The sequence below is a fragment of the Syngnathus leptorhynchus genome, chromosome 19 (assembly GCF_054491065.1).
Source record: "Syngnathus leptorhynchus isolate UIUO chromosome 19, UIUO_Slep, whole genome shotgun sequence".
In the NCBI taxonomy this organism is placed as follows: Eukaryota; Metazoa; Chordata; class Actinopteri; order Syngnathiformes; family Syngnathidae; genus Syngnathus; species Syngnathus leptorhynchus.
Genome location: NC_141213.1, coordinates 448,491 through 460,662, shown reverse-complemented (window position 1 = coordinate 460,662; position 12,172 = coordinate 448,491). Strand labels below are relative to the sequence as shown.

At 48.7% G+C, this 12,172-nt stretch overlaps 1 protein-coding gene across 3 annotated transcripts in view; it reads right to left on the bottom strand.

Moving 5' to 3' along the window:
* The window catches only part of LOC147041430 (A-type potassium channel modulatory protein DPP6-like), a 36,449-nt gene that overhangs the window by 3,437 nt on the left and 20,840 nt on the right, over nt 1-12,172 (bottom strand). For all 3 annotated transcript variants that reach the window (XM_085938752.1, XM_085938749.1, XM_085938751.1), the window contains exons 2-16: nt 9,007-9,121; nt 8,492-8,590; nt 5,244-5,338; nt 4,925-4,999; nt 4,785-4,837; nt 4,460-4,541; nt 3,230-3,350; nt 1,244-1,398; nt 1,082-1,179; nt 875-998; nt 747-785; nt 561-668; nt 390-481; nt 277-324; nt 90-208 (exon numbers count right to left, since the gene is read on the bottom strand). In XM_085938752.1, coding sequence (XP_085794878.1) covers nt 90-208; nt 277-324; nt 390-481; nt 561-668; nt 747-785; nt 875-998; nt 1,082-1,179; nt 1,244-1,398; nt 3,230-3,350; nt 4,460-4,541; nt 4,785-4,837; nt 4,925-4,999; nt 5,244-5,338; nt 8,492-8,590; nt 9,007-9,121 — 1,423 coding nt within the window. The remainder of the gene's footprint in view (nt 1-89; nt 209-276; nt 325-389; nt 482-560; nt 669-746; nt 786-874; nt 999-1,081; nt 1,180-1,243; nt 1,399-3,229; nt 3,351-4,459; nt 4,542-4,784; nt 4,838-4,924; nt 5,000-5,243; nt 5,339-8,491; nt 8,591-9,006; nt 9,122-12,172) is intronic.

Genomic DNA, 12,172 nt, shown 5'->3' with positions numbered 1-12,172 from the left:
CCCCGACGACAGATGATGTGATTGGATACTCACAATGCTATTCTGTAAACCCGATATGGTTGCAGAACAAAATGGATCTTCAACGGCACCTTGGCAATGGAGAAGGAAGTAGCTCATGTTGTGGCAGAAGGAGCCGGCGACATAGCCGCACGCGTCGGGCAGCCCGCACGACAGGCAGCGACGGTTGAACGAGCCGAAGGTGTCGGCACTGACCAAAAAAAACAAACCAAATGTGTTTGAGTCTCGTTTGGGCCCGGGAACGTGCAGGAAAGGCACCTGTAGAGATGGCGACGCTTTGGCCCGTCTTCTGTACTCAGGAAGTATCTGGAATGATGAAACAAGGTTGCCAATCGGGGCCCTGTATCCCGCCTGGCAACGTTCCGACTCACATGCGCTGGCTGTGCTCGTCGTAGGCCAAGACCTCGGTGACGTCCCAGTCACCAGACGTGATGGACTGCAATGTATCGGCGCTGGTGTTGGGCTGTACACGAATATTGGACGCTTTAAGTCCGTTCCCAACCACTCCGAAGCATTGGAATGGAGAAGAGGCTGATTTGTACCTGCGAGATGGACATGGAAATGTGGAAGAACTTCCCACGGCCGCCTTGCGGGATGGCTCTGGTGAAGAACAACTTGAGACCATCTTTAGAGAAGAGAGGCACCTCGTTCTGAAAGACGAGCGAGCAGGTGAAGAAAATCATTTCGACTGGAAACGTCACACGCTCCGCCGCTCCTGACATTCTCACCTGCCGGTAAAGCCATCCATCGCTTTCATCCTCGTGTTTCTGGAGAGAACAGTGGAGATGTTTGGCTAGTTTAGAGCTCATTTTCAATAGCAGGCGAATGGCGTGCCCCGTTTATGCTCAAGTCCGACCTTGGTGCACACTCCCGTGGTGGCCTGGCACAGTGTCAGCATGGAGATGTTCTGCGCTCGGTTGAGCCAGTTGACGGCCAGTTTGGTGGCGGTGGCCCACTTGACCATGGTCACGTAGAACTCACTGCAAGACAAGATATCCGCAATGCCCTCGTCAGCCTCGTTGAAAGGAGGCGGCCATCACCCGATGCGGGGCTCTCGCCTTGCCTCAGTCGGGGGTCGTCAGGTCTCCTCATCTCGATAGTGTGAAGAGGGCCGTTCAGGTTGACCACGTACAAGGTGATGGTCGGGTTCTCCTCGCCCGCCTGGACACAAACGCATTCGTTCTAGCCGAATAGGACAAGAAAGTTGAAGACGAGCGGAAGCAACCTTGGGGTAGTGGTACTCCTTGCCCGTCGGGTAGGGCATTCCGGTGAACATGGGCAGCTCCATTTTGGGTACCAAGGTGTCATTGATGGTGGCGTATGCCAGCCGAGCGCCATCCGGAGACCACCAGTGGGCCACGTGGGAGCGGAAAATCTCCTCTGAAATACCACAAGATCAAAACATGGAATCGTGACGTGGCTAACGTGGAACTCAAAGTACAGTTGTCATATTTGAAAAGTGAGTGTTGGGCACATTAGCATCTTGCTCAAGCGTGGCCCCTGGTGGAAAGACGAGCACATTTGGATGACCGACTTGCAAACATTCATTTTCGTCACGTTCTCCGTTTTTGAGCTGTGCCCTTAATGAACTTTGTGCTTCAACTTCTCCAATATTCTCCAGTCTTTCGAGCAAGCTTTGCTCCAGGCTCTTGCTTATTGCCACACCAGGCAGCAGAACATACACACAAATCTTGATACAATCAATCATGGCTAAAACTGTAAATGTACTGAAAAGGCCAAAAGGGAACCACTAAATGGCAAAAGACGATTGTCATTTTTTTCCATGGAGCATGAAAAAGAAAGCTCTAGAGTATGTGGTGTATATCTTCTGCTTACTGCCTAACCTTGTTGTTGGCATGAGTAGACAGTCTTTCTCTTGCTTTGCCATTGACATGCACATGTTGAAGAAGACATTTATTGTGATTGGCCACGGCTTCCACTTGACTCCCAACAAAGGCGAGCAAAGCGGCAGCTCGGGCTAATTGGCTCTTCTCAAAACGTTCCCGGCGAGGCGCGTCAAAGCGCGAGAGGCGCGACTGCTGATTACGATTGGCTGAAGGAGCCTTGAGCGCGGGCGGGCGGCGGCGGCGGCCTCTAATGGGCCTCTCCGCCTTCAAGGTGAACGATCGCACGTGGTTGGGCAAAAGTCCAGTCATCGCCACCGGGCTCATTTGGGGCAATTAGCAGAAGCGGCGGCGCTATTGTGCATTCCAATGAGCTGGATTTTCTTCATCAGAGAGCACCATGTTGAGCAATATGATTTTCTTTTGAGATAATAAAGACATCAAGTGAAGCAAAACTAGCATCATTAAAGCAGCCCATTTAATTCTCAATCCTCTTTTCTTCTTGATAAATGACAGTGAACCCTTCAGAAGCAAGGGAGAGGAGGCTCTTCGCCGCCTTTTCAGAGTCCTAACCAGCAGACCCAAATGCTGCGGGGGCACTAAAACTACTTTTAATTCTTTAATCCAGTCCAAAGAGGATTTACATGATCAAAAGTCCTTGAGTTCTATTTTGTCTTTTTTTTAAATTCCCCGTCTACATTGGTGACCTGAATGAAGATGAGTATTAGAGAAAATATTTCAAATGGATTTTGGGGTAAATCATTATTCATAATAATGGCATGGTTTGATTTATTTTTTGTTAGCTCACCTACGAAAGACTTTAGTTTGCTGTTTCTTTTTCCCAGCGGTGCTGGAGCGAGTGGGCGTCTTTGTTTGTGAGGCAACGAACAAAACAATTGATTTGAACGGAAAGCCGCTCGCTCTGCCCTGACTGCGGCGTCACAAAATCTCATCAGGGATGCTTTTGTGGGATTAGGAGGTGAGACGGCAGCGAGCGAGCGAGCGAGAGCCTCGGCAGCGATGCAATCTTGTCAATTTATTAAAAACGCCGCCCCCCCCCCCACACTGCCGCACTTCAAAGAGAGGAAATCTGAGGTTGACATCTTTACTTGGAAGTCGGCCGCAGGAACACAAATACCCGTAAGGCAAAAGTGACTCAAATCAAAGTCAGGGAGTTTTTTTTTTTTTTAATGCCTTTATCAGGCCTCAGCAGAATACAAAATGGGATGTAATTCAAGATTACCTCTCACTCCATAGATCTGAAATAGCCGCCCAGGAATCATCAAGGCGGTTGGACAATTGCACACACTCCTTTCAGGCTGCTGCTTTTTTTTTTCTTCAGTGGCCAATCGCCACTGACGCCTTACCTTCGTAGAGCCAATCGCTGAGGCCATTGAATATGACGCCCTCCTTCCCGGAGGAGACCAGACGGATGGAGCGGCTCTCCACCGTCGAGCGATAGTAGATGTTGTTCTCGAAAATGAAGATCTACATGGAAGGGGGTAAAGGGGGCAAATACATTTGAAGACGGCGTCACGAATTGAAGAGGAAAACGCAAAGTGTGCGAAAATGTTGGCCAGAATCTGTCAGAGTTATGGCGCTGCCTCACCCCAACACGTCTACAAGGCACATCTGCTCCCCCGCCCGCACGCGTGTGTGTGTGCGCTTGCCACCTTATCTCAAATTGAGCCTCAAGCTTTCTTTTCCCATTTCTTAACGTGTCCTCGGCCATTGCGCAAAGAAAAGTTGAAATCCGTGCGCTGATCTCTCGCGTGGGGCGGATTAAAGGCATGGCGCTAATGCGCCGTCGGCAGATTGTGGCCTGCGATAAGGTGACGCCCCGCGCACCCCGCGCACCCCGCGCACCCCCCTCTGCATGCTGATAAGCAAACGTGCGGCTTTTCATCAGCGGCTCTCAGCTCGCCCGGTGGCTTCCGACTATTTGTTGGCCTTGGCAGAGGTCCGCACGCTACTAGATTTCAAGATACTTGCGCAGGTTACATTTGTAGGAACACTCAAAAAGGTTTCAAATTCAGCTTTTCAGAACGCTTCAGGATTTCTAAGGAAAGTTAACTTTTCAAATGAGGACTGTATTTTAGAAATGAGCTTTTAAATCAGCCTTTGAAGACGATGCTCGCTTGGGTTAGACTTTCAGATCGGGCTTTCGAGCCTGGCTTAGTGGACTTGAAGTAAGGTCTTGGTTTACCGCGGATTTCAAATGATTATTTCCGAGGGATTTTAGTCAAGCTGCAGGTGCTGCACAACCTACCATCATTCTGTCTTTCTACTGTATTGAAATTCCACAACAAAATAACAAAACATTGTGAAAAAATGTCAGCCATCTTGGGGCAAAAGCAATCTCGTCGGCATGCTAGCAGGTAATGAACTGCAGGATGTCATCAATTTGCTAATTACGTTCCAGCGAGCGCTCGCTCAACTTTGTTGACCTGCTTTGTTGTCAACTTCAGCTGGAAAGAGAGCTTCACTTAACTAACGACCATTTTTGCCATCAATGCCCCCAACTCTGGAGCCTTCAATGAAGCGAGCGCAAATGTTTCTGGAACGAGCCGATGCGCTCAAGTAATGGCGATCCTCACCAGTTGCTGGCCCTGCGGTCCCCAGCCGGCGTACTGCAGCTGAGCGTTGCGTACCTCGGGCGGGTTTAAGTTCACCGTCTCCCTGGAGGCCCCCCACCCCAAAACAAAAATTCAACAACAATTCATAGGTTCAATATCTACACTGCTACCTTGAGGAAACATTGTGGTGAAAAATGGGATAGGGAGAAAATGGCCACTTTCTGCCTTTCTGTCATTTTGGAACCACGTGAAGCACTTTGAGTCACCGGCCATTTATGTCGCGTACAAAAGTGAGCTAGTTTGTCGTAGTTTGGGATTGCACAGAAATGGAGCTGTGGTGACTTACGGCGTCTCCAGGCTGCAAATGATGTAGAACGCCGTGTAGGAGTACTGGTACACCTGCAAGGAGGCACACAAATAAATCCTTGATGGTGTAAAAGAAAAATCGGACATCCAGAAGCGGGTTTTTCGCCAATCCGAACTCACCGGCGCCACGTTATAGGCCAGCATCACATGCTTCATGTCAGGGGACACCTCGTACTTGCTGGCTTTGTACATCTCCTGCAGCAGAAAAATGCCACATCATTTCAATTCACGGACTGCTCGCATTCATCTCTGCGCTTCCTTGGAGACCTTTGCAGCAAAAAAAAAAAAAGGATTAACTATGCGCAGCACATTTTTTACTCATAATATTCGGTTTAATGAAGCTTTAAAATAAGGAGGGGGGGGGGGTATTAGTGAAGCTGCAGTAAAATTAGAACGGAATTCCTCGCTGACTGTGCCTTCCTGTAATTGGACGACTTACAAACTTCTTGTGGTGTACCAGTACGGTCTTGTCGTCGTTGTCCACGTCCAGGCGGACCACGTTGCCGTCACGGTCGCGGTACAGCAGCTCATTATCTGCAAAGGACAAGACAAGAAGTAGTCCACGTTCATTTACGGAAATACACGCATCATCAGCATGTCGTTTTCTTCCCTCGTTTGTAAAATGCCCTTCAAGGTGGGAAGACGCCGGACGTTGACGCTGCTTGTCCTCTTCGCTTAACAAGCCTTTCACGTCCACCTTTAGCCCATCAGCTCTCCTACGCTAAGCCAGACATACACGCGAGCTCAACCAAATACACAGACACACACACATTCAGCGAGCGGCTGAGCTAATTAGCACCCGGAGATTGTTATGCGGCGTGTTTGCTAGCTGCTAGCTAATTGACCATTAGAGGTGACTAAATTACCATTACAGCGGCTTTGATTGGCGACGTGCTCGGGGGAGCAAGGGAGGATATTTTTAGATTGGCACCCCCTCCCCTTCCTTTCCCTCCATGGTCTTATCTCCTTGTCACACAGATCCAGCAGAATACGTATGGTAAGAAGAGTGGCTTCATTTTGTGGTGCATTCTTCAAAGATGGCGTTGACATTTCAAGAAACATAAGTACAATGGCAGATGGAGAAGGAAGGCAAGAAAGCACTGATTCAAAAGTAAAAGTTGTCCACGGTCGACAGCCTTATTCATCAAGAACTCAGCTTTTGAAAAGCTGACCGACTGACGCGCAATTTCAATGTCATTGATACAAATGAAAAGAGTTTTTCAAGAGCGGCGGCACCGCGCGTACGGAAGACCAGCTGTCAGGTGCGGAACCTGACGTGCAACTTTGCTGTCCCGGACAGATGAGAAGAGCTTTCCAACAGCCGCAGGTAGACAAAAACGCTTTTCCAAAGTAGCTTTTGAGTGTGACAGTGTGAATTATGTGTGAACTCAAAAATGAAAAGAATAAGAGGTGACACCGGCGTCGTTACTTGTGTAGGGGTTCAACTTTACAAATGGAGAAAGAAACTTTGAAAGCTGAGGTCACACATTCTGAGGACGCAATTTCAGTTCAAAGAGTTCTTCATGAAGGCAATTATGACTCTATTTTTGCGTTATTGGCGTTCAGGCTGTAAACGGGCACGGCACGCGCTACGAGGACAAAACACACGTCGCCGTTACGGGACGCTGTCAAAGTCAACATTTCTTTGCGGGATCCCCAGCTGGCTGAGAGCGGAACAAACTGCTCCCGCTCGCCAAATTCAAATGGCCAGCAGCTGCTCCGGTCCTAGCCATGCAGCCCGTTTGGGAGCTTTCACCTTGGCCCAATCATCTGCGCCTCCCAACTGTAATCACCGGACTGATTTAGAAAGACGTCCGCCACCCGCGCTCGCCGTGCTGATGATGGCCATGACCGTGCCAATATACCGTATTGGCCCGAATATAAGACCGCCTTGATTAGAAGACGACAGACAGACAGACAGACAGACAGACAGAGAGACAGACAGACAGACAGACAGACAGACAGACAGACAGATCCCTTTTCAACAGGATGTGCCCTTTGAATTTTGATCGGCACAACTTGCCGTGTGATCTTTTGGAATAAACGACACGACGTCCACGAAGGGACGACTTTTTTCGTTATCCTCCGATCTTTAAAACCAGACGATAATCCGGTTGTCGCCACGGAAACCTGCGGCAGCTGTAAAAGTCCTTGTGGCCTTATCTGAAACGTGATTGCGCCGCCGCCGTCAAACCTCACGCTCTATTATTCAAATCGACCTTCACGTCCGTATTTGATTGTCTCCGAGCAGAGGCAGCCTCTTTTCTAGCAGTGTGAATGTACATTGTGTAGCATGCGAATATGTAGCATTTTAGCAATGTGCATTTGAGAATGTCTATTGGATCGACACTGTGGAACTTGGTGAGTTTGTTTGCTCCATGCTAACACGTCATCAAAGAAGTATAGAGAGATAATTAGTAAAACATTAACAACCAGTGTGGGGCCCAAAATCTGAGCAGCTTGGCTAAACACACTGTTGTTTTTTTTTGACAAAATATTTACTTGGCTGTATAATTTCACACTTGAGAGCAGATTTGCATACGAGCAATTAAAAGGCCTAATTTCCATAAGATCCCGTTTAAAGTCAATTCTCATTCGCCAGACTTTGTTACAACGTCTCGTATCGGAACTTATTTTGCTAATTGGGCGACGCCTCATTCTAGAAGAAGTGGTACGAGCAAGCAAAGTAGATATTATTCTTTGCCGAATATGAGCGTCAAAATCGCCGATGAAGCGCAAATTCATTATTTTATCATCTTCAGCTCGAAGCGCTAAAGTTTTACGCGCCGTAATGAAAAGTCCTGCATGATCACCTTATTTAATGTCTTAATTGTGTTAAGGAAACATAAAAACGGCGGCCGGCCGGGCGGGCGGGCGACGTTCCATTTTCAGTCCTTGGAAGCGGCCAAAAGGGTCAAACGTGAAACGTGTGTGCTAGCGGATGCTGTTTGACCTTCATTATAGCAGTTGAAATGAATCCAAGATTTTGCTCTTGACATGCGATTTAGCGCCGCTTGACTCTAGGCAACAACATGTTGAAACTCCAGCGGAGGTAATCAAATCTCATACGCTGGCAGCCGCCTGCTGTGCAGCTTCTGTTCAGCTCCACGCCGAACAGATGTTGGCCCCCAGATGTGTTTGTGGCACTTTGTTCTCCGCTAAGCTCATTGGACCGTGATGGACTCGTGTTTGGGGCGGCGCCAAAGCGGGCCACCGGGGAGGAGTAGCGTGCCTCCGCAACATAAGGCGAGCAGAGGTCGCCACCGCCCGGCAATCACGCTGCTCATTGGGGCTAATGGGAAAATGTATGTCAGCCAATCGGGGAGGCCGCTAAGATCGGGGACAGAAAAAGAAAATCTGCCTCGTTATCCCGTCACATCTGGGTGTCAAAAGCCTGCCTGCCGGTGGTGTGAGCACCCAGGAAAATCAAGTCTATTATTTGCCTTCCTGCAGCCATGCAAGAGTTTGCGCCGCGCCGCGCTTTATTTATTGCGTCAATAGTGGCGGCACCCTTGAGAAATACGAGCACTGTGCTCGCAGGTAATTGGACGTGCGCAATAAATGCCTCGGCCCGTGGACGCAAACGGGCTTCTTCCATGGCCAGCGACTTTATTGGTCCGCACTAGCATTTTGGAATGCAAAAATCCCTCCAAATTCGGTCAGATGAGGCTTAAAAGGCCGACTTACCGCTGATCCATCGAGCGTTGGGGTCGTGGACCCTGAAATCTTTTCTGAAAAGGTCCTCCACGCTTACTTTGCCCTTGAGAGCCAGACGGTTGTCTTCGCCTGTGAACAGAAAGAAGCCAACACGTTGTGGGGCAAATGAGCATGAATACCTGAATACCGTGGCTGCCTGAATATCAACGAGGACCCGCCACCGAGAAGGCACGCAGGCGGCGCGAGTTCCACTCCAGTCAAAAGCGGCGCCTCGTCTGCTCTCGGACCATTTGCGTTTCATCTTCATTTCATCCAACCCGGCGGCTTCCACGCACGAGGGCGGCGGACGTCAACCTTAACTTCCTGTTTGTGACCGGGCCAACTTTTCTGAGCCATCTTGGGCGCGCCGATGTTTGGACAAAGGACGGCGGCTCGCTCGTTCTTTGCGTTGTTTGCGCTACAATTTATTGGTGAGCTAATGGCTGAGTCTGTGCGCAATAACGCCGCCCCCCCCACCCTCCCCACCACCACCAGGTGCGGCATACCTGGTGTCAACAGGATGACGGAAGTGACGATCAGCGAGCAGATGACCAGAATGACAAGGAGGGCGATCGCTATTCCCTTCCAGTTCCTCTGCGGCGGGTTGCTGCCCACCAACTCCTACAACACGGGAGGGGACGCAGATGCACCGTGAGAGTCAATCAGCGCTCAATTTGCACGGAGATGAAGACAGGATGACAGAAAATTGAAAAGAGCAGTGTGTTGGAAATGAGAGAGGAGTGACGACACGACAATCGCTCAACAGCTAACGAGATGAATCAGAGGGAGTGCGGCCGGGGGGAACAGTTCCCGCCTCACGCATTTCAAGGAGAAAAACAACGATGGCGCCGGGAGGAGGAGGGGAATTTTCCTAATGATCCGCACACGGGTCGCCGACGGATTTGACAGGCAAACACAACCTGTGACACATCTGCGCTTGAACGCATCGCAGCAGATGAGGAGAGGCAAGATGGGGGTGGGGTCTGCCAAGCAAAATGCCTCGTTAAAAACAACCTTGACAACCTTGCAAAAGTAGGAGAGCAGAAAATAGCCTGCTTCCCTGACAGCTCGGGAGGATTTGCTAGCAGGCGTAACATTTGGACAGAATGCAGCAGCCAAGCTCTTCTAGCTGCACTGAAACCTCCATCATCGCTTTGTTGCATTCATGTCACTATTTCCAAATTGTCTCCCACTTTTAGTAACCAAGGTTGTGCTCGGGTTCCTTTAAAGGAAAAAGCTCACACTTAGCGCAGTAATGACACCAAGCCCACTCACCAACATCATTTTGTAATTGCTCCAAAACAGTGGTTGGTGTCAAAATTATTTCATCAAAGTCACAGTTTCCTTCTGGAGGGCCATTCAAATTGTCAACCCAAATAAATGAGTGAAATGTGTGTATTTACAATATCGGCTACAGAACTAAGTGACGAATAACTCCTTTACAAATCACAGACGAATAAAAATCGCTCAAATATTTAAAAAATATGAATGGGGAAAAATTGCTAGCAATATTTCTATTTTCCCTAATGAAATTATTTTAGTACTGACATCTGAATTTGATGCGCAATTTGTCTTAAAATCATGAAGCGGGCCGTATCTAGCCCCCGGGCCTTGAGTTTGACACTTGGTCTAAAAGGACCCAGAGCGCGAGAGGATGATGTTTATGATGCTGATGATGGTGATGATGACGACGACAGAGTTGCTAATTGGTTGATAAAAGGGAAAGAAGGGAGCAAATCGGGAGCAGATGAGAAGTGACCCCCGCGCGCCGCTACTAGCCTCTGCCCTGTAATTGAAAAAGAGCCTGAGGCGAGCGGACTAGTTGTTATGATCCAAATGAATTACAAGCCCAATGGAAGACAAAAAGAACCATAGTCCAACAATTGCAGGTGCAGACAATAAGCTTAGCCGTGCCTGCCATGCAAAATACCTTTTTCTCCTAATTATGTGTTGATCTTCTGCTTTCAGAACAAAGCTTCTTTCAATTAGACTGGAAATCCCAGAGTGTGTGTGTGTGTGTGTGTGTGTGTGTGTGTGTGTGTGTGTGTGTGTGTGTGTGTGTGTGTGTGTGTGTGTGTGTGTGTGTGTGTGTCACTTTGCCAACACTTTATAACCAGTGTGTTTGTGCATATGTGCTTGGCGCTGGGAAAAGATAAGTGGGCAAAATGGCGACAGGATTATTGTTGAGAAGCGGAACGAAACGACAGCACATTGACGTGGTTGTGGGATGCGTGATGCGATGATGACTCACGTTATAAATGATTTTTTTCTGCTTGTCTAATAATAGCGAGCAGCTGATTGGGCGCTAGTTTGCGTGCCTATTGTGCATATATATATATATAAAAAAAAATCCTAGCTCAGTGGCCTAGTAGTAGAGTGTCCGCCCTGAGACTGGAAGGTTGTGTGTTCAAACGCCGGCCGGCCGGGTCATACCAAAGACTATAAAAATGGAACCCATTGCCTCCCTGCTTGGCACTCAGCATTAATGGTTGGAATTGGGGGGTTAGATCACCAAATGATTCCCGAGCGCGGCACCGCTGCTGCTCATTGCTCCCCTCTCCCCCAGGGCAGGGGATGGATCAAAATCACATGGGGATGGGTTAAATGCTGAGGACAAATTTCACCACACCCAGATGTGTGTGTGACGACGATGATCATTGAGGACTTTAATAATAAAAATACAACAACAAAACAAAACTGTGAAACAGCAAAATCCATTACACTTTGAATGAAACCTTGTCTTGATGCGCATGCAGTGACACACACCTTCTTTTTTTTTGCGCACATTCATCTTGTAGACAAAAGCGGAACAACTCGGAAGCCTTTCCGCCCGTTTCATCACATTCACCGACAGCGAGCGCGAGCGAGGCGACGTGTGGCCAAATGTGATCCGCACAAACGCAGCTTGGCCTTCATCGTTACACCTAACGGGCGTGGTGATTGATTGCCCTGCAACTACCTTTCAACTGACTGAAATAGAAAAAATAAGGCAAAGCTTGCTGATCACATTTAAGTCCCCCTTCAGGAATGATATCTAACAAAGCGTCACTGAACATGTGCTGCTTCCACACAAAACAAAGTGGTGTTCTGTAAATTGTCAAGCAACTCAACTTTCATCAACTACGATGGACCATTCAATTGAAGGTAAACAAGCAAACACTTTGGCCATCTCGACTTCACGCTGCCATTTATCCTCGAGGTGTTGTCGCCTTGGCCACCGGGAAGCGCTATCATGCAGCGCTGGCCATCGCTTAAAAAAGCAAGATGGAGAAATTGGTTTTGTTATTGTGCCGCACCGAGAGCACGAAGGATTGAAAAGTAACTTTTCTTTTGTTCTTATCATCTCGCGCCTCCATTACGTGACGTGCCGCCGTCCGTCTCGCCCCCGTAGCAAAAATAAATTGCCGTCACGGAAAGAATGCAAAGGCACACACGGACTTGCATGAAATGAGATGCGGCCGCATACTCGCATTTGTGTGCGCGGGCGGGCGGGCGGGGGTCTCATAAAACGCGGCCCCGCTGATGTTTGCTCGGCCTAATATATTCCAGCCCGCTGCTTTTACTCGTCTCTTCTTTTCTTTTTTTATTATCACCTCCTCAAACAAAATATGAACAAAAGAAGAGACCCTGGGCCGGTTATGGTCGCCGTTCAGTTTGATTGAAGTGCTCTCT